This window comes from Prinia subflava, chromosome 1 (assembly GCF_021018805.1).
Source record: "Prinia subflava isolate CZ2003 ecotype Zambia chromosome 1, Cam_Psub_1.2, whole genome shotgun sequence".
In the NCBI taxonomy this organism is placed as follows: Eukaryota; Metazoa; Chordata; class Aves; order Passeriformes; family Cisticolidae; genus Prinia; species Prinia subflava.
In genome coordinates, this window is record NC_086247.1 from 136,070,202 (window position 1) to 136,097,487 (window position 27,286).

General features: G+C 41.2%; 1 protein-coding gene across 2 annotated transcripts in view; it reads right to left on the minus strand.

Annotated features, from left to right (window-relative positions):
* PIP4K2A (phosphatidylinositol-5-phosphate 4-kinase type 2 alpha) overlaps positions 1-26,725 on the minus strand; it is a 111,461-nt gene extending 84,736 nt beyond the window's left edge. Inside the window, exons 1-2 of one of the 2 annotated variants that reach the window (XM_063413716.1) lie at positions 26,354-26,455; positions 23,559-23,708 (exon numbers count right to left, since the gene is read on the minus strand). Coding sequence is in view for 1 of the 2 variants with exons in the window: in XM_063413710.1 (XP_063269780.1) it covers positions 26,354-26,494 (141 nt within the window). In the remaining variant the exon portion in view is untranslated. Of the gene's footprint in view, positions 1-23,558; positions 23,709-26,353 lie in introns of both variants that reach the window. The other variant, XM_063413710.1, reaches the window with a different exon arrangement.
* Positions 26,726-27,286: the final 561 nt, after the last annotated feature.

Here is a 27,286-nt window from a genome sequence, read left to right on the forward strand (position 1 = left end):
TACTGCTACGCTTCGAAGCTGATGGTGATGATTGCTAGGAAGAAGACCCAGGAGAGCTGGCAATCACGTGAATATACACCTGCCAAAACACCCATGGCAAATCCTGGACAAACCCAAAACCACTGCCTGCTACAGTTTATTCCATGGCTGTTTTGCCATGAGCATTTATCCCTATCATCTGTTTTGTGAACTCATCTCTTGATAGGTATCTAAAATGGTATAGCTGCAAGAGGTTAAAATGGTTACTGTCTCCAACAAGTAAGACAAAGTCTTTTTTTCCCCCCCAAGAAAAAAAATTGTGTCTACTATTCCAAAAATCTAAAAAAACCCACAATGGCTTCATATACTATAAATAAAATCCTTACTTGCTCCAGTTACATACAAAAATCCATTGCTATTGAATGTTACAGTGCAACAACACTGATTTGAAGTTAGTTAAGTCCTGCTAAATTGTAAAAAGTATTATCAGAAAGTTCCAGTTTCTAAGATCATTGCTGGCTGTTTCTACATAAGAGCAAAATTAAAATGTCTAGTCCATATGCTTGCAGAAAGAAGCCCATGTATATAACCCACAGAAGTCTGAAGCTAAAAACAATCACTGAATGGGTTTTAATTTTTCCCCAGGTCTTATTTTCACATATCTGGGAACTGACAATGATTGCTCTACCAGTATTTAGTCTTTCACATTTTCTAGACTGAACTAACCCCTTTGACAGTGCTTTATAGGTGGTGGGGACATGAACTGAATTTACACCCTGGGATAATTTCCTTCCACGTTTTAGAGGAGCACTTATTTAAAAACCAGTCTGTTAACTTTCAAACAGCTTCCTTTATCTTTTACAGCTCAGTCTCTCTACCAGGAAAAAGCCTGAGCTTCTGCCCATCTTTGCCTGGTGCATTCAATAAGCAGCTGGATATAGCAGGATTAATCCTGACCCTCAAAACAACACTACTGTGTTGTAGTTTTAGAGGAAAGGATGTCAGGAAGAAAACAAAAGTCACATCTCATCCCCTCTCCAGCTTCATCTGGTATCAGCCAGCTTTCTCCCAATTACCCTTTAGAAAATCGGTATTGGGGGCAGTTGGGTTTTTTTGTAAAAAGGGGAGGAGGAAATGAAAGGCAGCAGTGGGTGGTTTGTTGCTTGAGACCTTTTAATGCATTTTTTCATTACATATGTTTAAAATCCCTACACTATGAACACTGGAACCTAGATGTTTATATTTAATGCAATCTTCAAAAATTGAAAGAAACCATCTGAGTGCTTCATTCATCTGGAAAATGGGATGGGCACACTGTTGACAGGTCTGCGGCATGGAGGGAGAAAAAAGGATCTCCTTTACATGAGCACCTCAGCTCACCTGGTTCTGACTCTGTGCACTTTAAGAAAGTTTCAAGACATTACAAAGCCCTTACATTTCCTTTTATTTTTTATGTTTCTAGTGTTTGCTTTTCCCCTCTAGACAAGGCAGAATCATTTTTCATTTTGGGGGCACTGACAGCTGTTACTGCTGAATTCAGGCTGCAAACATTATGGGAAATTTTAATTCAACAAAATCTCAAGTGAAAGTATTTGAAATGTAACTCAGGCTTAAACCTTGTAATTGCACATGTCTTTGTAGATGTGTCAGGGACACAAATGACAGGAACATTGTAGGAGAAGGGAATACAGGTGATACTCACCCTGCTAAGTAACAGCTGTGTTAATTACCCAATACAGCCTCACCCTTGATGAGTCACAGCTACAGCCAATAAAGATAAATGTGATAAAAGGGAGTGGGTAGCTACTGAGGGAGGATCATGAAGAAGGAACCTTGAGGAAGAAGGAACCAGAGGATCGTGGAAGAGGATGATATTGAGGCAGCTCTGAAGAAGGCAGCTCCTGAGGAGAGAGAATCACTGTGAGGGCAGTCTGGGGCTGCAGTCAGGGCCTGTTGTTGGAACCTGCAGTCACAGTCTAGCTGGGTAAAAGCCTGCACTCAGAGTCTGAAAACCAATACCTGCAGTCAGAGTTTAGCAGGAACCAACCAGCAGTCAGAAGCTGAAAGGGAAACCTACAGCAGGAGCTTGCTGCAGCCAGAGTCAGTGAATAGTTTGAGTCAGGATGGCTGAGCTGTAGAGAGGAATAAAGCAGGACCCTTTTCATGCTGTGATAAACAAGAAGTCTGTGTCTTGGCTCTTTTCTACCCTCCAACAAGAGGGCTGCTGCAACAGAATGTAACTTGCTTTTGTATCAGGAAATTAGTTTTGAAGTTTTTTCTAAAAAATTGTTGGTATGGTTAAACTTAGGAGTACTTTGACCTCTCTCATTCACTGCAACAAATGTTTTGAACACACAACAGTTTGAAACAGGTATATTTCTCCACATCCCCTCTGGCCCCTGCACAGTTATCAGTAATTAATAGCTGAAGACATACATGGAATCCTGGAAAATGCAATTTCTTAAATTAACACATTTATACTTTTAAGCTCAACATTTCTCCTTAGTACAAAAATACTCGATCCTTATTGAGGTCAGTTCTGATGGGAAATCAGTCTTGCACTATCTTCTCCCATGTGCTTTAGCCACCATCCAGTGAGTGTGTTTTACTCAATCCAGCACTGTTAAATAAAATTAGTGTTCCTTCTTCCTTCTAGAGGAGTCATCAGATGAGATTGTACACACAAATTACTCCCTCTTCTTATGATAAATAAACCTGCACTAGAATGTTCTTCCTTCAAAGCAGCAGAATTAAGTCCAACACAGGAGTTCAATATGCTTTTCAGGGATGATAGTTAATGACTGGACCAACTTTGCCACAACAGGATTCCCTAACCAAAAATCAGAGCTGGTATTACTTCTATCAGCTATTGGTAACCTTATGGATTTTTAAGAGTTTAGCACCTTCTAAAGGTATTGCTAGAATTCGAGACCAGACATCTGTTTTTAAAGACTACTCTCTTGTTCTTTCTTTCTGCATAGAGGCAAACAAAATAAAAGAACCTTGTATGTGTGGAAATGATTATAAAGACTTAATGTTACTGGGCTTAACAAGATGCATCAGCATATGAGTAAACTACTGGAGTTAGAACTGTAGTCCATGTTCCTTCATATACTTTGAAGCCTTGCAGCAACTTACATCAAAGAGCAGAAATATTATCAGCTAACTAACAGCATAACACATCAGACCTGTGTGAGGCAAAGGTGTTGTACAACCAGAGTATGCATTAAGGGGCAAGAGAAAGGGATGAGACTCCCATGACCCTAAAACACACTCTAAATATCCTTAAATGACTCAAAAACTCTACATAACCTTTAAATCAAACTACAGATTACAAGTCTAACAATGCAGACAGTATTTTATTTGAGGAGCAGTAAATGGAACAGTTTTGCATATTTCAGTAACACATTGTGATGCTGCTTCATCGAGGAACAGAACCAATGTTGTCCACATCCATGAATGCTGATGCTGAGGAGCTTGCAAATTCAACTGTTTAAATTCCAAATAAAATAATAAGTGAGAAACACAAAGGGAGAAGCTATCACAGAAAAACTCAGGTGCATGTTCATCCTCTCTCAGGCACAGCAATTAGACTGACAGGCTATTGAGAATACGTGGAAGCTTATTTACAACCTAGACTGCATACAGTCATATCTACAAGATTTAAGAGGTTTTATATCATATTATGTCTAACTTTCAGCTATATTAATTACTAGTTTTTCAAGTAATCTTTTTCTGTAAGCTCAGTCTAAGCAGTTTAAATTATAATCTTACAGAGCATGTGAGATCTACTTTACAAGGGGGCAAATGAATGTGATCACAAACTAGCCAGAAACTACAAGTCCACCAGAACATAATGAATGCAAGGCATTTAAATTTCATGTTGTCACACAAAAGCCTTTTTCTATTAAAATATTCATCTGAATAATAAAAAAAACCCCTTTCACATTAACGAGAGGACACTGAACAGAAAGCCTTTAACTACACATCACGTAGATAAGTAGGTAAGTAGTCATTAATTGATTTCCTTTAGTGCTTTGATGTTTTGTCATAAAGTCATGTTAGTAACTGCTCAGATCCTGTTAAAGCCAAAGTAAAAGCATCAAAGCAATTTTACTGGTTTTGTTAGACACTGCAAAGAGATTGCATAGTTTTCACCTCTGACCTCTCATTGTAATTCCTTTATTTCACTTCATCATTACATTTTTTCATTAAGACTCAAACAGAACAAGCAGCAACCTCAGACTTTGATAAAAGGTCAGTTCTCAATTTTGTACTTTATTCATCTCTTAAAAGTTGTACAAAAAATTAAAATTACAGCTCATTCTTATATCTCAACACAAAATAAATAATGGTATCACTCCATGCAAGATTTTAGTTATGTTTTCAGAAAATGGTATGAGGTGAAACTAACAGCACAAACATACACATGCCAAAGGAAGCCAGTGGTCATGGAAGCAGGCACTGCCACTCCTGGATGATGCAGCAGCGAGGTGAAGGTTTGAAACTCATCAACTGTAAAAATCCTGTGTTTAAAAAAGCTAATTAACCAAGCTGCCAGCTACATGATTTAAATAAAGGAAGCAATTTTTAATGAAGCAATCTTTAATTTTAGCTGACATGGTGTGTCAAGGACAAGGGCAAGATTTACTTCTTATAATAAACTCTTCAGCAGAGCTTTCCCTCCATCTGTCCTTTTAGAAGGGTCATCTCTTCAATTATTCAGATGTGCAACTGAAAGCACCAAGATTAGATGGTGAAGCAAAGACTAAACACAGGTCTTGATTATCAGCTACCTTCCTCGCAGTCATGAGCTTTTTGTAGTGTCTAACATAAAATTCATTGAGCTCTTTCAGCCTTAACTGAGGAAGAGAACACTAAGCTTGATCAGAAGAGCATTCCCATGTAAATTCGTACAAGCAACTACAAATCACAACACCTTTCAAACAGTAGTATTTTTCTTTGGATTTTAATAACAAATATGAAACACATAACCAAACTTCAACTAATTAGCTAGGAAAGGCTTTACAGTAAGCAAAAGAAACATTAAAAACAAAGGCAGAGTTATGTTGGATTGGTTTCAAATTCACTACAGTAAAAACATCAAAATTCAGTTAAGTTTCTACTGTGCTGTAATATGTTTAAGAATGAACATAGAAAATATGCATTAATTTTGAATTGGAGCAGCAGCAATAGCTTGTCATTGACAAAGTAGATGTCTATGACCTTGCTAGTTTAAAATTCAGTCCTTCTCTTCCAACATAGACAGGAAGTCTATAGTACATCACAAAAATTTGTGCTGAAAGATTAAGTAAAGATTGTTAGTTTTTATCTCCTAAAGTCTCAGACTTGCTGCATGAAGAACCACTTGGTGGTTTTGAACCCGATTTCTACCTCTTTCATGAAAAAAGGCAAAAATCACTTCCTGCCCAGTCCTCACCTAAAGTCATGACTTTTGAGACTTCAGATCTCCTTCAATCATCTATTTTCCATCCTGACAACTCTTGATGCTTAGTCAAGCAGCTACCGCAAAGCTGTTCTGTATTTTTCATCATCCTTCATGTCCTCAACTGAGCTTTAAGGTCTACTATACCTTACAGCACAAGGAGAACATACAAAGTATTCAAAATGCTGATACAAACTGGATTTACATAACACAGCAACCTTCTCTAGTTTACTCTGTATTCCTCTTCTAGTAACTGACAAACCGCTTGTTTGACACCTACTATGTAATAACAGTACTAAGACCTTCCTCCTGCACAATTATGGCCAGTTTAGCATCCATCACTATATGTAAAGCTGAGGCTGTTCTCAGTGCAGCTACTTGCTCTCCTGACAAATGACAGCACTAGAAATTCAGTCATATGACTTTTTCTGTGGTTCTTTTCAGCAGTACCTCACCCTTACTATCCCAATTAATTTGGTATCAGCAGGAAGCTTTCCTCCCTACTGGTCACCAGGGCTTTTAGGTAATGTAGCAAAGTTTTAGATTCCTACAGGAATTTGTCCTGCCTAGAAGTGACTTTCTTTACTGATACAGCCAAGCATTTACTTCCAGCTTATTTTCTTTACAAATTAAGGAATTATTTATCAGCACAAAGACCATCCCCCTTCTTATGCTATGGCTTATTAACTCCCTTTAAAGCTTTAAATTTTGAGGTACCCTCTCAAAATTCACTTAGAAACTAGGGACACCTAAATCACTTTTATCCACATGGTTATTGACCCTCCCTCAGCCTCCATAAAGTTACAAGACAGATTTCCTTACAAAAGGCACGTTGACTGTAAGAGAGAAGGCAGAGACTACAAGGACAGAAGTGGTGGATAGCTGCACAAATAACATTACTAATTGGACCTTGTCAGACATTTGCACCAGAGCCTTACAAGTGCTACAGTCTCCCTTACCTAAATTTTGGCACCCCACCTGCCATTCTCTATAGCACTTGCAGCACAGTAGATTTATACAAGAATTTAAACGTTATCAGCAATTTGCTCTTTTATCTATGGGTATTTAGAACCAGAGTGAACATCAACCACCCCGTCCTCGTACTTCACTGCTGATAATGTTATCAGCAACATCCACAAACTCTTCTCCTGCCTCTACCATGTTAGACCCACCAGTTGAGGAATCCCTCACAAGGGTAAGTTCAGAAATTGAAACCTTTGGTTTCCTCCCCACTGAACAAAGACGCAAATAATTTCATTTCCCTGCAAAATCTGTATCTACTATATATGCTTTGTTTACATCCTCATCCACAATTCCTACATTCCAGCAGTGGAACCCTTCTGATCAGTAGGAAGAATGCATCATTATCAGTTTTGATGTCTTTTGTTAACCACAAACTTCTCAGTGTGTTTCTACATTTACATTACTAGACTCATGATTTTAATACATTTGAACATTCTTTCTGCTCTTTTGTTTGTTTTGAAGGCAGTTGTCTCCATGCTATACAAGTTTCTCCTGCTCTCGTGTAACTCTTCTAGGTGGCACACACTGGCACACTGTGTCACAATCAATCTCCATGTTGTACCTGCACCTGCTCCACTGTGCTCTAGGTCACCTTGAGAGACCTAGATTTTAAGAGCTGTCTGGTTACTTTCTTTGCAAGAAGGCTTTTTTCCAATTTTTTATACCATCTCTTAGAATGACATGGACTTTGATACATGTATTTGAAGATGTACAAAAGCCTAGAATGACTTGTATCTTCCTTTAAAAAATGCAAATTAGTCTGGTCTCACCTACCATTTCTTTGATCCATGCTGTGTGGTGATAAGTGTGTAATAAGCACAGCTGGACCACATCTGCATGTTACACAAGCAGACACTTGCATCAGTTCAAGTTAGGCTCCAATACCCTTAAAAAACCAAAACCAAACCAGGGCAGGAATGACAATACAAAAACAAACACACACAGCCAAAAGACAGAGGCATGGATTTGATGAAGTTAGATTTATGGCTTTCCTAAATGTCTGCCAGACTGCTTTTTGTTTTGTTTAAAACACAGTGTAGTAGCTGAACTTTATTTGTTCACCAGCTTACTCTCTTATTGCGAGATATTAGCACTAGAATAAATCCAGTTTCCACATAAGTAATTCATATGCACCTATAACATTACATTCAAACTATAAAACAAAACTTGTGCTGTACAACAACAGTGAAAAGTCCGTAAGATCTACAAAGACTGAACAGCGTCATTCAAACTTTTGTTCATTTTCCCACCCACAGACTGCAGACTCTGCATCACTTCTTATAGAAAAGGGATATTAATAGCTATAATTTACACCATAACATTTAATTTGCATTAGCTATAGAATCAGTTCTCATCAGTTTCCAGAATAATGGTGTTTAGAATGAAGCTAATGCATTTCAAAACAGTTTACCTTATAGCTCAAGATCACAAAACCAGGACCTTGATCTACCCACAAGACAAGATATATTGTTTCTTCCATCTTTCTCCAAAACCTCAGTGTTTAAAACATTTTAGTACTTGGCATATTTAACATCCAACTGACAGTCATTTCACTTCCCAATATTCAATATTCCCCCAGAGTAGAACACTTGCCTTAAAACACACTGCAAAAGGTGTACCTAATGCTCACCACATCACAGCAACTAACAAGTCAGTACATTTTTTTCAGGGGGAGGGAAAGAACATAGCTCCCTAGTTTCACCTCCCCTGGATTTAGTTTCACCTCCCTAGCCTTAGTCTCAAAAGAAATTAATTTTTTCTAGCTCCTCTACACAACAAACATTCCCATTTTTGTAAGAATCACTGTCCTGCACATAATTGCCCCCCCCCACTAGGGATCCTTGGTTCATCTCTTCATGAAAAAACTGTATAGTGAAGACAAAGGAGTCTTGCTAAAAGATGTAACACAGTTAAGTATTGCTGGAGTCTCACCAAACTCTGGGAAGTTTAGCAGGAACTTTGAAGGCTTGCTACACAAACAGACTTACACATGTTCACTTTCACCAATTTGCAAGCTAACCAGCATAAGTAACGAAAGGAAGGCTGGAGAAAGAAATGCAGCAATAAAGCAGATCTTTCTTCATAACCAGAAAGTATTTAAAACTCATAGACCTCTATATCACATGTAATGGCACCCTAAAAAACATTGCAAATGTTACAGAATTTAACAAAACTGAAGGTATGAAAAGGTATTTCAAAGATACTAAAAGCTATCTATGACATCACTATAGTTATGTCACAGTAGTATGATATATTAATAATTGGGAAGAAAAATCACCTCATCAAGAACTTAAAGTTTCTCAAGATGGGTGACTTCTCTTACAGATACAGTCTCATCAACAGTTCCTTAAAATAATTTTACTGAGGCATAGCCATTCATTTTTGTAGACTCTTCTGTAGTTATGTCCTTGCATTAATTGTTTAAGATACTTTCCATTAAAAGTATTACCTCACCTTTTACTGCTGACTTCAATTAGATTGACTCCTTGACCTGAAAAATTTATAAGGCAAAAAAATTAAAAATTCTAACATACTTCTATGTAGAGAGCTGAACTAATCCAATATATAGTGACCTAGTCTGTAGGATCATACCAGCACTCACACAAATGCTACAGTAATCTACTTTCCCCTTGTCTCAAACTATTTGTGGTATCGATGTAAAAAGCTTTTGTGGCCTTTTAACAGGAGTGCTCTTGCAGAACTGAACTTGCCTTTGGCATGAGCCTAGCAACTCTTATGAATTTATTCTTTGGGTTCTGAATTTTAAGAAATCTCCCATTTCTTCCAAATTAAAATAATAACCTCATCCTAAAGCTATCTTACTTTAATATATTTCTCCTTTCACTGATGTATCTGGAAGTATAAGGGATTCCCTTCTCAGTCCACTTCTGTGGAACATTTTCAGCTATAGTAAAATGGAAAATCAGTCAATCCAGCAGGCTCATGTCCAAACTACCACCCTGAAGTCTTGTCAAAGGCCCTATTGACTATGCTACAATTCTACTATATTAGATTTTATTTTTTGTAATCAGTTAATTATGTGAACTGTAGAACAGTCTTCACATAACTAATGCAGCAGTGTTTCTTAGGAAGCTGCAAGGCTGCCAGCACAAATATTTCAAGGCTTTTACAACAGCTAGATTTTATGGTAGGGCCTCTCTCATGCTGCTGGTGTTTCAATCTTTATTGTGCTTAACATAAAGGAGAGAGCTTTGTCGTGAGGATACTGTAAAGCTGCTTTTGACTATTAAAACAGATTTAAAAATTAAATATTAATTGTTAGAAAAGCATACATTAACACATACAGAGACAAGCAGACCAAGACTCAGTGGCCACAGTAAATTTAATCAGAACCCACACTCCATTAACAGCTGGAAGAGTTCCAGAAGCCGCCTGTGCCCTTGGCCATCTGCCAAGACCACTGATTGTGTTTTAAGTCCCCTGAAATTACAAGGATTTACTCGAATATGCCATTCTCCACCCTCAGTGCAGTATTTACAATTTTCTTTTGTGGCACATATAAAAAGTAGCTGTCTACCTCACCACCAGTCCACTTGCATGCTAGAGATGTACACAGTCAGACATACTTAATGCCACCTAAATTGCAACTCTGGTACATTTTGCAAATGAACTGTAGAAAAGGCACTAGTGACACCTAACATCAACAAACGATAAGTAGTATCTAAGATTTGAATTCAAGTATGAAATTTAATCTATAGAGACTAAAATGAAAGCTTTTGAGCATTTACCAGAGGTACCTACAACTATGTTAGAGACAAGCATCAGAACTCTTGTCCTAAGAGCTTCATTCTATTGCTCATTAGTCATGGCATGCACTAATACATATCTCTTACACTAGTGTTGTGCAGAGAATCCTGAAAGGAGGAGGAAGTGTTAAAACTCATCACAATACCTGAAAGTCTTTAATATCAAAATGAGAAGTCAGTTTGGCCACACACCAAGAAATCTGGTGAGTATATCATCTTCCAAGAGTATATGCCAAGCAGTCACAATTCTCTTTGGAGACCTTCATATGACAGAGTATTTTACTTGGGTAAGATATCAGATATCCAGGTTATGAAAAGAAATAAAAATCAAGGCAGATGACTAAAAACTCTTGCAGAAACAGTAGCAGAAAGGGAAGCAGAAAACACCCTACAAAGCACAATACTTGTTCAATTGCAGGTCCAGAATACTCTGGAAGTATTTGATGCACATGTCATGTGGAGTCAACTCAACTCTGAATTCCTCAAGCCCACACCAAGATCTGCCATCATGAAAGGAAGAGCTAGAATATTTGCATAAAGTGTGTGCATTACAACTCACACAGACTAGAAGCTGCTCTTATAAGCACATCAGTGCAAGTATTTGGTAGTGCCAGGTACAATGTTTGATGTACAGAAGCCTAACAGCATAAGAAAAGGGAAAATACTCATGGTCAGCATAACTCCTTCAAGCTCAGAAGACTACTGTACAATACAATGCAGCACTACAGTGCTAACTTTGCTCATTGCCTCCTCCAGTGTAGCTCCATGGCAGAGTAACCCAGCTTGTCAGCCAGATCTAGCCTCCCACCCCCTGGCATTCAACACGCCTTTTGTTGAGCTCAGCTGGTGACCTACCCAGACAGTAGCCAGCAGCAAGACCAGCTCAGGCTGTGGTTTTCCCAGCCTTTTGCTTCCCAGCTAAGCTGAATTACATGATTTGCCACTTGGCAAGTGGGAACAGTCCTGCCTCCTTCTCCCCTTTCTACCAACAACCCCTTCGATCAGAAAGCAATTTGATTCAGCTTATGAACCCAGCAAAAAATGAGAACAATGAAAAAGCCCAAAATGCAGACTTTTTGCCAGATTAGTCTCTGGTCTTTTAGCAAGCTGAATTGATTTACTGGATCATCAGACAAATACTAGAGCCAGCAAAAACTAAGCAGTAGGAACTCTGCCTCCTTTTATTGAAGCCACAGACACAGCTGAGAAGGGCTTGATCAGAGTCATTTATCCCTGTACCTTAAGCCACAGGTAGCACTGCTGCTCTGCTGCAATTCACACTGCTGGGACACAGCCTAAAAGAAACACCGCATGAGAAAATACAAATAGGTCACCCAGGAGAGAAACCACTTGAGTCTGAAGCATGTCTCTTATCCAGGCAGCAGAGAGAGGAGACAGTCTCTGAACAAAGGCAAATTAAAATGGTATGTTGGACTAACAGTAGATGCTGAAGGTCTTTTTTAGTAGGCCAGTTAACTATTAGATATATCACATAAAACACATGTCAGTGCACAGTGGCTGCACAAACATATGTAATTTCAATTAGAGTTCCCTTACTTTTTTGCCCATGTAGAGTTTACACTTGCTTGTCCAAGGCACCTACAGAGTAGCACTGCTGTGAGAGTCTTCAAGTGTCCCCAGTATGAGTGAAGTTAAAACTGGGATGCAAGACACCAAAGCCAATTGTTTGCTCCTGTCACAAGGGGACAGACTCATTGCTCCTGCATCCCACCAGGCAGCTCTGCCTGTCCCTTTTGCACTGACTGCAGTACTATCAGATCCCACCAGAAACTAAGTACACAATTTCCTAAAAATATTTTCTCCTCTCTAGCAAATAGTTTGGCCAAAGGTACAATATTGAGAAGAATGGGGGGAAAAAAATTGTACCAAACCAACAACTGCTGCTGAAATGAGGTAAAAGTGAGGCAATACCTAAAAATGAACCACAAGTTATCCCCTCCAAGACTTCTACTAGGAGCATATAGTTAGAGATATATAAGATGACACAGATGCAAGCAAACTAATACAGCACTACCTATCTGGCAAATTGTTACTCAGAGTAAGCATAAATTGACCCTCAGGGGAAAGATTTACTAGAGACACAACCCTAAACTGGAAGGCGACACAGCAATGCAAGTCCAAGTGATGTACATTCAAAAACAGAAGGGAAAAGACTCTAGGCATGGAAGAAAGGATATCATTTCTGTGAAGATTTTCAACAGTCTCATATAATGCCAGGAAGGAGTCTCATCAGACGACTAACTGAAATAAGTAAAGTAACATTTCCATTTCTTGACAAAGGCAGGGGAACAGTTGGTTCAAGTTTCCTTATCACTTACAGCAAAACCCACAACATTAAAGACACAATACTATGATGGACTAAGTCAAATACATTCATTTTTAGGTTCAGCTACAGACTAAAACTGGTGTCAGTGTCTCCCACTGGGACAAGCAGAAGCACTTCCAAGACAGCAAAAGCTACCATCGATATGGACTGTCCATACTCCATACATTTTTAGAAAATCCCATTCCAGAGACTATACTTTCATTTCCTTTACATTTTAATTGCCTAGCATTTCCTGCATATACATCAAAAAACATTTCCCCTAAAAGACTGATATTTAAACTGGTAATATGAGAGTTGTCAGATCTTACTGCTTCTTTTCTTGTCATAGAAAGCACAAAATTAAGTGTTAAGAGACTTGGTATCTGTTGTTAGAGGACAACAAGCTCAAGAACAAAGAGGCTTATTAGGATAAGGCTGTTGGTAAAACCTATAGAAGCAGTACCTGACAGACTTTTTCATCTATTTTGACTTTTTCATCTATTCCTCCTCTTGAGGAGGAGCAATCATTATAGCCTTCCAAGTTTCAAAATCACTGCCCTCCACGCAGGGAGAGAAACCAGCAGTCCCAAAAAGGATGTGGTTCCCAGCTGGCATAGACCAAGGCTTAGCCTTACCTCTGCAGCAAGGCATTGCACAGCTCAGCCCCCAGTGTGCTCTCCTGCCCACTGCTCCCAGCAATGCTTGCATCCCATTCCCATCCCTTCTGCTCCCCCCTGCCTGCCTTGACACAGCGTTAGTTCTCAGCAGGCAAGCAGTGACCTGGCTGACCAGACACACACAGAGCCAGCAGCTGAGCTCACTGGTGGAAAGGACAGGTTTTAGGGAGGCCACACTCACGGTGAAGTGTGGGCTTTTATAGAACAACTTGGTCACAAATCAGAGAATGACAGCTGAAGGCCATGTAAACCCCCAAACAAAATTCCCCTCTGACTGCAAAACACCCTTCCTCTTCCAGATGTGGAGAGTGAAGGTACAATGCCCACTTTAGATCTTTGGAAATCTTCAGGATTGAAGGTAGTATATGGTGTCAGGTTATTTCATACTTCCTGACCTTAAGTGTGCCTTGGAAGGGGGAGGGGAGGAGCCAATAAATAATTTAAATAGTTCATTAGTAAATCACCATGGCAAATTAACAAGACTAAATGTCTCCAGTTTCATACTGCTGGAGCTAAGTGGCAAGGAAAGGGTCACTTAGAAGATGTTTATACTAACACAGGATACATTTTATATTTACAATAGAGTCATGCAACAATTTTGCAGTCATGGCCTGGATAACTGAAGATGACTAACAATGTTGTGGAGTTTTCACTGGTGGTTAGCTTAACTTGGCTTTGAAGTAATCTTGCACAATTTTATACTGCATTCTAATTCTTGGTGACAATTACCATTCCAAAACTTTAGAGATCCACAGCACAGGCACCTCTCTCTGATCAATCACTCTGGATGCCTTAAGAGCAGATTTCAGCATCCACAATCTGTGCCAGCTTGACGGGCCCAAAAGCAGAGCTGCAGGCTGGGTTTGTTTGACTGCATTTCTATCACTGTTCCATTTACCATGCCCCTCCAGGGTGGCTGCAAAGCTGTCTGCTCGCTGGGAGAGCTGTGAAGCAGGTACCTTGTGCAAAAGTGAGCACTGCCAACTCCACCAGAAGCCCCAGTCAGATTCTCCTGAGTACTTTCCCTTGTGCATTATTTATGCAAATACATGTAAATACACAGGATCTCAAGGCTTTAGGAAACACTTCAGAAAGCAGTAATTTAATTATGCAGGAAATCAGCTTATCTGTCCTGGAAGATACAGTAAAATTCAACAACACCAATCCTTTGGACAATCCATTAAAAAATTTAAAAATTTGCAAGCTCCCCTCAGTTATGTATTGGCAGTGCTGTGACTCACTACATACTGTTTATTTTATGTTCAAGAAGTCCAAAAGCTGAGCATTTTCACTTCTGGTTTGTCTGGCCCCCTTTGCCCCCCCTACCTCAAGCTCTGAGACATGAGATATATCTGAAAACTTAAATAAAACTGTATGTTTTTCAAAGAGTGGTTAAGAAGTCTAGCACAAACTGTAGAGACTGCTGTATGGCATAACTGCATCAACAACTATGCTGTAACAAAGTTTAGCATTCCTGGACTAAACAAACTTCAGCAACTGAAAGATCATTTCCATAAACTAAGTACCCTATATGGTTACAGCCCACAGAATTGTATTTCAAGTATTTGACATATCAAGCACTAGAGGAGAGAGAAAAACACTGCTACCTAGACAACTAGTATTAGTCTATATTGCATGGTATGGAAAAGCAGGATGCATCAAAAGTGTGGAGCAAGGCTCCAGACACACTCCATACTACCCAGAAAGACGAGTCTTTGCATCCCTCAGCAGAGCTGCACAGCATGGGAGGTCACACAGCAACTTCTGTGAAAAACTTATATTCAAGTCAGGGGAAAAACAGCAGGCACAGATCTGACAAAGCAGTTCTGAGCTCAGACTTGTCAGCCAGTGAAGCAAAGGTAAGTAGAGAAAATGTAGCTCAAGGATCATGCTCTTTACTATCTTGGTGCTCAGTTGCTTCTTCCACCTACTTGAAGCCATAGTACTAAATTTCATCATCCCAATGATCCATGCCAGCTTGCACCACTATTTGAGTCTGCTTGCAATAGCAGGTGAGGAAAACCAGGGAAACCTTTGCAGTAAAACTAATTGTCTTTACAAGCAGCTATACAACTTCATCTTGAGAACTCCACACAACCAAATCTGTCTTCTTCCTTTAATGAAGGTCCTAGGGCTTTTATTATTTAAATACAGTGCTTCCCATGTCAGAAATCAGTGTGTCTCAAATTATATTTTTTCAAAGCCTTTGACCAGCAAGTCAAATGTTCATAGAACATTTCAAACTCCCCCACTTTATTTTTTTTTGAGGAACAGGCTATATATATTTCAAGACTATCACCAAGACATAAATGATCAGGTTCCTTTCAGTTTTGCTTATCAGAAGGCCACTACTGGTCAGAATACAAGTCTGACTGAAAAACAAGCAATCCTGAAATCTCAGTTATGTGCTTGTTTGTGACACAGATCTCCTGGATGATGTCTTCAATTCAAAAGCGGTCCCATAGCAACACTAAAGCAAGCAGGTTACTTCAGGTGTTACTTTCCACCACCTGAGAACAAGGATGTCTATGCCCTTGTATCCAGGTTCCAGCTGACCTCTTGGCCAACTCAACTACATAAAGTAACACACATTAAAATATAATGATTTAAATCAATTTCACCTTGTAAATAAAAAACCCACAGGACCTCTTAAGCAGTGAATGCAGTTTTAAAGTGATTTTTATCCTTGCTACTGAGATAATCATATGCACATAGCAACAGCAACTTCAGTGACTGAATTACTGTCTGCCAGCTAGACATATTTCTGTATCCCCCATCTGTTTTCCATTTCTGAACTTTTCAGCATTGTGCTGCCACAAGAAAAGTATCTTGTGACAAAAATCAAAGAAGAAGAATGTTTTCATGACCCTAACAAGTCTTAAGGCACATGGATAAAACAAGAATTTTTACATGTCAAATACTATAAGGATGGCTTAGCAACTTCAGCAATAGAGACACCCCTCAAAGACCAATCATTACACACATTCTCCTGTAAAACAGTTAGAAACATGGCTTTTCAGGAAAGAGGCTCTACCTTTTGAAGGGCATTTATGATGGAGTGAAGAAGACCTCAGGCACACTGCTCCAGAACAGTTAGCAAGAAGCAGCCCATTGTAAAAGAGTCATCACCCATCAGAACCCAATAAATCTTCATCTTTCAGGTGGCCAGCACATCATGTAGGAGCAACCACTACTTTCAGACTCTTCCAGTAACTTCTTAGGTGCTTAACCTTTTAATGTGAAGCAAGTCACATTCAGCCAGGAACCTCAGCAAGTTGTTCACAGGAAAATGAAAAACTTGATTTAAATGTGAAAGTCTGGGAGATTTCTTCAACAAGACAGGAATATTAAAAATATCCAATAGAATGACATCTTCCAAGGAGAAATTTGCAATATACTTCTCTGCAAGATTCATCTAGTACAAAAATAATGTCTGAAGAGTAATTCGCTTGTAAAGTGAACTAAAAGCACCAATACCAACACCAGGTTGTAACATGGGAAAAAACCTCAACAGGTGGAAGAGACTGTGGAGAACTAAGAGAAATCCACCACACTCACACCAAGAAAAAGGCATAGTGCAATAGTCAAGATACTCAATATTTCAATACCATTTTGCTTTGATGTACTGCAACAGAACAAGCAGAGGAGCAACAAGGGGTGCAGGATTCTGTGAGCTAACCGACATCTGAACCCTATTAACATCCCTGAGCCAACATAGCCTGAAGGACATTGCTCACTCAAATGAAATAACCAGCCACAACCGCCTGCAGCTGTAGGTAGAAAGAAAAAGCAGCATTGTTGAATCAGCTGAAGCCCAAAATAACAGCTGGAAAAGCTGCTATATCAGGAACAGAATGGGCAAGAGGTTCCAAAATCAGTGGTTGCAGTGCTTTTTGACTGCAAGCAGGTACACGGGGTTGTTAACAAGCATGAAGGTTTTGTTTCTGTAAATGGCTTTTACCACTTGTCTTCTGTAAGCTTGAGGAATATCCAGAAAGCTTTTCCTGTTTGGTCCTGTCCACTGTGTCATCACAGAAGGCTGGTTAACATACCACACACACACTGCAAGTGAATCATGAGCCAGACTGAAAGCATATCAATCTGACAATTCTGCTTAAGACCTAAAAGAACTATTGAATGAGAAAATTTCTTTTCAATTCTCCTCTGCTACTGAGGGCAGGGGGAACACACATTGAGAGCAGCAGGGACACCCTAATTTGCATCAGCCCCAAAGCACTGCACAGGAAGCTGGTGTCAAGGGTCTGACACTGCATTTCAGTTTGAGTGAGTCATTTCTGAGTCCTCTACCTGCAAGTTTGCAGTGACTGAGGATGTTTGGAATGGGCTTTCCAGTAAAGTCAGCTTGTCTGAGACTGCTGTCCTTCCCAGAGAGAAAACCAGATCTTTTGAATAGATAGCTGAGACAGCATGTGTTGATAAGTCCTTCCTCTTCCACAAGTAAAAATAGATATCCCATTCCTCAACTCAACTGTTTTCTCAATTTTTGGTATTTTGCAACTTGGTCTCCCAAAACTAGCTCTGTATTCAGCTCCAAATATAAAAAGTCAGAAAGACCAAAGCAGGAAGCTCAGAGATTAGCAACCTTACTTTTGTTATGTCAATCTTCTGACTTTTGCTCAGCTCCAGGAAATCATAATACATGAGATTTGCACATTGTAAAGGGCCCCAACAACCACAAATGTTAACAACTATTTCTCTCTTAGCTCCTCTAGAAGTTTTGTTATAAACACCCAGAATCCAACCCACAAGGGTCACACCACACCATAACACCAATAAACTCTAACTACAGAAAACTTACATTTCTATGTGAGAGAGAAAAGAAAGGCACATTGAACAAATAAAAAGCATAGCCAGCAACACTGACATCGTAACCTGCTGAAGCAAAAATGCTTTTGGTACCCACATGATCTAGCAAGAGTCTACAAAACACTAGGCAACATGATTATTGAAGCTTGGCACCACAAGCTAAACAGAAATTTCTCAATTTCAGTTCAGTATAGTAAAACTATTAATAAGCCACTTTCTTGTAACTGGTCTTAGACTAACCAAGTTGGGTATTTTCCTCTCTCCTCCCTCCAGACCCCCCCACCCCCAAAAAAGTGACTGCTACAGCCACATACTCAATAGGCTGCAGGAGACCATTTGAAGATAGGATTCTCAAGAATTGTTATGGTTTAGAAATTCTCCCAGATGTTGGCAGTTACCTCTGAAGGCAACCTCAAAAACTCCAGCTCCTAGGAAACCATTACAACTTTTCTGAAGACATTTAGTCTCTGGATATGCAAGTTATCAAGTTAAAGGGTTTACCATGTTCTAGAAACCAAGACTGTAGAGATGACCAGAAACCAATGGGTGCCATATAGACAATTTTGTCTTTTTCAAAATATACTTCTATTTCAAGAGACTAAAATAGTTGAGAAAGGTCTCATTAAAAGTGCAGAATCCAGTGAATGTTCCCTACTCAAGTGGGTTTTTTATTGTGGACAACAGTTTAACTTGAGGCTACTACACATGAAACTGAGCTAGAGATAGGAGATCACTGGACAGTCAAAGAGCCCACTCTAGAGCAATACAAGTCCCTCCAACTGTCCCTAAGCTACTATAAAAACTCACCTCTAAGTACACATACATCAGACTCTTCCCTTTATGCTCCCTGCAGTGTTTGCAGTTCCTCTTTAAGCTGGGACTGACACGAATATGTTCTTTTGTGGTACACAACTCCTACCCTGTTCACTTTTCTGCATTTGTTTTTCTGTTAGCATATTTCCCCAAATGAACTTGCCATAGGATCAGACCAGTACCAGAGAGAATGGAAACCAGTCCAGCAGCCCTAGCTTTAGTAGGCTTCAGTATTACAGAGGTTGTAGCTTGCCTAACCTTACTCTAGCTTAAACTGGCACTTCCTTACAAGGAAGTTATTTTCGTCCATCTTTTCTGTTTTTACATCAACTCCACATTCTTTGTGTTGGCACAGCTGCTTGCATAGCTGGACCATGAACTTCAATGAATTATGCTCCATCTAAAAAACTCCTCAAAATGTATTATTTTTGCTGGATTATTACTTTGGAGATGAGTAATAACTAATAAGGAAAACAGATACAGCTGAACTTGTTAACCAGGAAGACTGGCAGAGATTGATAAAATGCAAACATGGGTACAGCCAAGTTGTGAGACAGCATATGACTAAGACATCAGGAGGGAGATGAGGACAAGTGAAAGACTAAACCAGTTAGCTCAAGCAGCTGAAAGGTGGTTCTGGAAGTCTCAATCTCACCAAGGAGCTCCACAGGCTTTCTAATAATGGCACATAAGGGAATTGATTTTTTTTTTGGTTTTGTCTTACAATCTAAAAGGATCACGCATATACTCACAGCTGTGTTAAGAATATTAGGATTGCCTCGGGAACTGACAATGCACACAAAAGAGCTGGATTAGACTAATTACCTTGCTACACAAGGTAACTGTTCACCAAGCCTGATGAAAATCAAGTACTCTAAAAGGTATATGGCCATTAAGTACTTCTACTGCAACTTCTACTACTATTCAATGCCATCCTTTGAAGATAAAGCTAATGTTTTCTTTTCAGTTTGAAATCCATCACTACAGCATTCAGGTACTTCAAACAATTTTCACAACACCTTTATTAAGCAATCTCTCCACACAAAACTAATTAACTTACTGTATAACAGCCCAGGCTCAACAGGAAGATGGTAAGACAGATGATCACATAAAAAAAACACATGCAAGAAGTCACCATCTCGACAATTCAAAGCTACCCATTTCACCATTCACCAGCATGAAGACTATGAAAACCAACAGGGTTTGTCATTACCATCTATATAGCGAGGCAGCAATTTCTTAGACTGCTTCAACTATTTTGCTAAGTGCAAACAAATGGGTTACCAATAGTGAAAATGAAGAAGAGAAACCAGAACTTGTTAGATATTGTATATTAAGTACCAAGTAAAGGAAATGGAAATACATGCCTTGGAAGTAAACATAAAATAATTCATACTGAAGTATGGAGATGAATATGTGCTATTTTCAAACATTTAAAACCTCATAGTTACCAACTGAGATGACTAACCTCTCAACAAGTCAAGATATCCATAAGCCAAAATGACTACAACTCCCAAATGCTTAATCTTTGCAAGATTACACTGAAGAGCTGTAAATAATGGGTAGTTTCACCTTACTCTAAAGTTGTCATGAGGTTGCACAATGTACAGCTAGGGTTCGGAACCCTGAGGCACAAGAAGTTTTCAAGGAAGAACAGAAAACAGAACTGTGGAGCAGGAACTGAATAATGGGGTGAGTCAGTTATTGTAAATAAAGTTTGCCACCCTGAAACTACAGGAGGAAAATAAACATCTACCAGGCCCAGGCAATGGGCATAATGTAAGCATCTGCTTTAATGAGCAAGGAATTAAAAAATAATATCCTAGAGACTCTTAAACCATCTTGTGTAGGATACTCAAATAAGACAACTAAGCCAACAAAACAAATTCATGCTTCCTATTTGCTTCATGGAACATTTTCCAGTCCTCTCTGCTTGGGTTAATGACATTCAGTTTCAAAAACTCACAGGAAAAAGTGACCCTAGCCTTTGCAGCACCTTATCTTGTAGATTGGAAGAAACTACAGAAAGCAGTTTTGAAACTGCTGTCAGAGCTCCTTCACAGCTCTTCCACCCTCAGCCCTAACAGAAGCTACCGTATGTGTCCCTTTCAAGAGTTTACAGAAGGACATGAAATATCACTCCCATTTGTATTTCATGGAGGCATGTTTACTACCCTTAACCTAACCATAATATTTACAATTTATTTTTACTAGTCCATCCACTCAGTTGCAAAAGCAGCATTAAATTAATTTCTGCAGTACACACAGCCTGACACCCAAAAAGGAACCAAGTTTTCAATAAATAGCTCTTCCTGTTCTGCTTCCTTCTATATGCAAACATCTGGGCTGAGTGCCCAACTGACTATTTTAAAATAGCTTTAATTGCTTTATTATCTGCTCTGATGTAATCAATGCTTTTTAATGCATTTTTTTTCTTCCAGCTTCTTAGAAAGAGCCTTCTCCTATAGTCTAACATCACCTCCATTAAACAATTCATAAGAGGGTTTTTTCCCAAGTTCACTGTTGAAAATCTTCATTAATACATTAGTTTTACTTTGCTTTAGTTTTGAAAAGACACATATAACACAGCCACAGCAGTAATGTTGTGCATTAAATACAAATAGTAGGAACACACCTGAGAGGTGATGAGTAGCCCTCCCCACCCCAAGATAGTTTCCAACCAACCTGTTGTGCTGACAGCCAGTGCCATGAGTCAACATTATGGTTCCATATCCTCAGGGTGCCACCAGTCACATCATCATTTCAGACTATATTACAAATATGGACACATGTTATCAACTCCTGTAACTTTTGAAGGCATACCACTAGCACTAAGTGCTGTGGGCTTGTTTTTGTCAACTGATCTCACCCTTTCTTTAATGAAAACTAATCAGACATGGAGGGCACTACCTAGTTTTCAATTATTTAGGTTTCATCTTCTTACAGAACAATTCAATAACTTTTTCAGTGTCATTTTCCTACATGTACAATGTGTCAGGACAGAAAGTTCTTAGGAGAGATGCTAGATAAGTCAGGAATAAGAAAAGTGATTTATGGCACAACCAAGAGGTTCCACTTTACCTAACAAGCTCTCCAGTGGCATGTTAAAACATAACAACAGGTATTAATAAGTGCACTGCTTGTGTATTTGTCTGGATAAAACTTTGTAGCAGGAGAGACCAGTATACTAAGAAAACTTCCAAACTGAAAACTGACTAGAGTAGACATTTTATAGCTTTCTGCAGATACAGAAGCATTCTTAACATGATCAAATATATCTTACTGCATGAGAGGGGAAGAAAGATGCATCTGCTTGTCATGCTTTTTCCCCCCCTCCTTCCAGTTGCTAACTCTAAGGTGAAGGAATCCAATAGGTACACTGATAAATAGGAGTCCCACAGCTCTCTCTTCCTTTTTCTGTCCTGGTGTTGTTCCACTTCTGTTAAAAGTATCGAGCAAGAATACAAGGAAGAATGCAACAGTAGCATCAAGCTCACAGTGCCTCATGTGAGCACTGAAGAAGGTCATGGAGTTTACTATGTGTTGAATCTTCAGCCACACAAAGTACATTCCTTCTGATGTACTCCACAAAGTGCTGGGGGGAAGTAATTTTACCCGTGTATTCTTGTTTCTCCTCTTGCTTATTAGGCAGCAAGTGCCATTGAGAAGTCAGGCACTGTTAAATTTTTGGATCAGCTTGTAATCATCCAAGAAACAGATGGTGATTACAGATTCCAGGGGCTGGTGGGGAGGGGGGGCTGTTTGTTTTTGATTGGAGGGTTTTTTTTAACTTGTACAGTATGCTCGATAACTTCATTAGGCATTCATGCTCTTCTCCTAAATACATTTAATTTAATGGTTGACACAGTGGGCAAGCTCTCCAGCAGTCTGTTCTTTACCTCAAAATTAGTTACAAAAAACCCCACTGTCTTAGTTTTCTGCCATCTTTCAGGGTGATGTTTTGAAGGACCTAAGCCTACAAATTCCCAGCCTTCCCAAAAAGTTCCTAACAAAAGTAGGCAACCAGTTCTAGTGAGAGAACACTCACCATCATTGTGCCTGGGATGATTATCATAGGGTGCAGAAAACACAGAATCTGTGGCTTTCATTTTTAGGCACAGAAAACAGGTTACATGGCACCTTCCTTCCCTCTCCTCCTTCCTACAGTCACTGGAAATCCAGCAGCAGTGACAATATAAAGGTAAGAATGTTATTTATCACATCAGTTGTAAATTAAATACAATTATGAGGCTAGTTAAAAATACAGCTTAAAGTCATACTGAGTTTAAATATTTTTTTCAGTAGTACAGCCAGATTATCTTTGACACAGGGTAAAAGATCAAGATAAAATCAACTGTTAATGATGCAGATGTCTGCAAGATCCAAGCACTGACAATTAGTCTTTGCTGCTACAAGCCATCAGGATTATAATCAGATCTACAAAATGGGACACAGTTGCTTTCCCTTTCACTTAGCAGCAAGCTTCATTCCACAGCATATGTCAGAACACTGAGAAATGAATTTACAGCTCTGAATGTGAACACATTTTTTTCTTGCTTCCTAAGACATTTTGGGTAATGTTCACATGTTTTCCTCTCACATGCCTTTGAAGTTATTACTGAATTTGACTGTACTACCAAGCAAGGTTTGCATTCGTTATCTCTCCACTTCTACCTCAACAGCAACAGAGAGCTGCTTACCGGTTCTTGAATGGGCGGAGAACTGATAAGAACCTCGGGTAACAGACATGCCTCTGCAAATTCCCCCCCTTAAGAATTCACACCTCTGCTGTCAGTCCTCAGCTTTGTGGCACCAATGGTTAGGTTCTCCCTTTAGAGCCACGTTTCTTCCTAGGACAGGAGAGTTGGACAACAGTTTATTGTTTTGGGTTTTTTTTTCCTTAACTTCTTCACATTCAATTTCAAACTCTGAAAATCCTCCAAAACGCAACAATCAAGTATAGGCCTAAGATTAGTAAGTTAATAGACCTGCAGAAAAATCATCTTTTTTCTTTTTTATCTTCACTGAGTGTTTGCTTCCAAAACATGCAGCAATGTCAGAAATGTAGGAACTGCATCTCAGCTTCACTGTTTTAATACATTTATTCCCCAAGACAGTTCATAAGACTAAGAGACTTCTATTGTCTTAATAATTGATAGGCACTACAGGCAGTCTTAAATATAATTTTTCAGATGATTACTGTGTTCTAAGTGTAATTACTACCATCATGAACTGTGATCTATGCTCAGTTCCTAGTCTAGCCTTTGCTGATGGATTTCTGTTTATTCTGCTAAGAAACCTAGGGATTCTTAATTCCTGTTCTTAATTAATCCACACACATGGTTTTTATTTTTCCCATGAGAAACTCTTACTTGTGCTAACATAGTTACACCGTGCTGCACGCTTATTTTCATTTGCTGGACAGTGCCACATGAAGCACTACAAAATGACAGGAAAAGAATCTAACAGAGAAGCCTGCAACACTTCAATGCTGCATTCTTGGCCAAGAAGAGATGTTTAATTTGGACGCATCAAATTAACTTTTTTTTCCATGCTCTCTCATTCAGCAGGATTTCACTTCCACAGGGCCTCCAAGCATTACTCATGACTTCATTTTGCAGTGGGGTAAGGAAATGCAATGCCATCTGCAGAACATAACAGATATTCACACCTACAGCCATCACCTTCATGTGAACATGAAGCCTCTTTTCTCTGAGCCTGCTGTGTTACTGGCATTCTTTGAGCCCCTCCAACGAAAGGATTTCAGTTCACAATTTTGAATCTTCTGTGCATGGACCAATACACTTTATTATATTTTCTACTGAGAACAGCTATGCACACTACAGCACATAACTGCAGGATGGTGAGGATCATGTATGGTGTTGCATTTGTCACTATTTACTTGGTTATTACTTGTAGTGAAGAGGTCTTTCCTCTACAAGTAGGGGTATTTCCAGTGTGAACTCACACAGCAATGAGCTGTTGCAACAGGAAGATCTCTGCTCTCATCTGTGATCTTCTCCCTCTCTCCTCAGGGAGACAGTGAACAGCTAGCACACGCTGCCATTCAGTACAAATCTCTCACCCTGCAATTACCAGCTTGCTTGCTTTCATTAAAAAGGCCTGTTTGGGAATTTTCTATAACACTAGCCACTAAAAAAAAGGAGCAAAAATAAATGTGTGTATTTAAGCCCAATTCAGGCAAACAGAATATCACACACCTCCACAATTAAAGGTATTTCTGCTTTGTAGCTAAATAACTACTGTCTTATCAGTTCATGACATAGGATGTCACTGCTCACAACTGACTTACAGAAAACTTGAAATCCTTTGTCACCATTTCCTACCGACTGACAGGGCTACCTTAAGCAGCCTATTCAACTTCACTGAAGCTTCTCCTCTGTCTAGTACATACAGCCAAAGCATTTCCCCATGATCCTCACTTCAGGCACTGTGCTGTTTAACACAGCTCTAACACCGCTCAGTCTTGATGCACAGACTGCAGGCTTTGTGCAAAAACTACTGAAACAGCCACAGAGGAAAAACACTCACGGGATACGGACGGGTAGGAAACAAAAGGAATAGCGAGTTAATAGTACAGGCTGCTCTGCCGGTTTCATGTGGCTGTTTTAAAATGTGTAGTCTAATCTCAAATTGCACACTGACATTCTTACAGGGCTCGTTACTCAGCAGCAGACGTAACCCATGCAAACCCGACACAGGCGTAAAGGCTTCGCTCCGCAAGCAGAACGGAATACGTGTTTTGCTCAACTGCCCCGAGACCCGATTTTTGGCGATCTTTGGGCTCTACACTTTTAACCTGCTATGGTGGCTATTTAAAGATGCAAAGCTGCGACCTGAGCCTCGTAATGCCCGAACCATGTGACATCTTTTCCAGGCTCCTAATTTTAACGCAGACCAGCGCCCGGCCGGGGGTTCTCGCGGAGCCCGGGCCGCCCGTCCCCGCAGGGTGATGGAGCACTTCGCAAATGGTGCAGTTCTACCGCCTTACCACACCGAGCCCTTCCTCTTCCCCTCCCCCGCGCACACCGGCAGCGGACCCTTGCAGAAGCGAACTGCACGGACACGGGACGAACTTGGCCAGCTCCCATTGATAACCGGGATTTTTCCCAACTGCAGCACATCCATGCGACGCCCGCGCGCGGCCGGCGGCAGGAGCGGAGTGCTCGGGCTCCGCTCGCAGCACCGTCCCCTCCCGGGCACCTCCCGCCCGCTGCCGCCGAGCGGAACCGCGGGGCGAAAGGGCGGGCACGGGCTCCGCAGGCACCCCGCGGCCCCGCGCATCGCCCGCGCCGGGCAGGGCGCCGCAGCCGCTCCGCGCCGCACTCCCCGCGCTCGGGAACGCGCTCCCGGCCCCGCCGGGCGAGGGGCGGCAGGGGCTCCCGCGGGCACGTGCCTGCCCCGGTCCCGCAGCCCCCGGTGCGACGCCCCGGCGAGGCGGGCGGGCTTGCGTGGGTCGAACGGCGGCGCTTACCGAGTGGTTGACCCCCCACATGAGGACGCTGAGTAGCGGGTCGCTAGCCCGGAACAACTTCACTTTTTGCGCCACGAAGTGCTTTTTCTTGGTCTTGGTTTTACTCGCCATGACGGGCACGATGCTGCTGGGGGCCGCCATGGCGCTGCCGGCGGCAGAGGTGGAAAAGGGGCTGGTGTGGGGTAGAGCAGCGGGCGGGCAGGAGCGAACGGCAGGGCGGTCAGCGCCGCAGCCCCGCGGGCGAGCGGGCGGCGGACGGGCAGCCGCGGGACGCCGGGCGCATCCCGGCCTGGCGGCTGAAATGGCCCCGCTCGGCGCGGCGGCCCCGCCCCGCCCCCCCCCGCGGGGAGCGGCCGCCGCCCGCCCGCCACGCACCGCGCGCCCGCCCCGCCCCCGCGGGAACCGCGGAGCGCCGGCTCTGCCGCCCCACCGCGCATGCGCCCCCGCGCCGCGCCTGCGCCGCCGCGGGCAGCGGGGCAGAGGGGCCGCCCGCGCCTCCCGCCCCTCAGGGAGAGGGGCCTGCGGGGCTGCGTCCCGCCTCGGCCACGGCCGGCGGAGAGCGTCCTCTGCCCTCCGGCCCTCTCACCTATCTCCAGGCCTCTGGGAAACCAAACTGCCGTCGCCCTACTCTTTAGCTAGCTAGTCACTCACACTGTAACTTTGTACAGTATGTGCGATAGTTACGCCGGTTCCAGTTCCCTCTTTGTAAAGGGATCTGTAGGAAGGAGGGGGATCTCTGCGGCCGGGCTTTGCCAGCTGGTCCCGCCCCAGCTCGGCTCCCTGAGCAGAGCGGTTCCTTACAGCCGGCGTGCAGAAAATACCGAAAGCTCTGTTCCTTGCAGGAGTGTTGCACCCTGTGACCTCACTGTGCTCTTACACCTTCAGCAGAACGTTTCTTGATTGCCTCCATGGCCACAGAGGATGTGGTCAGTG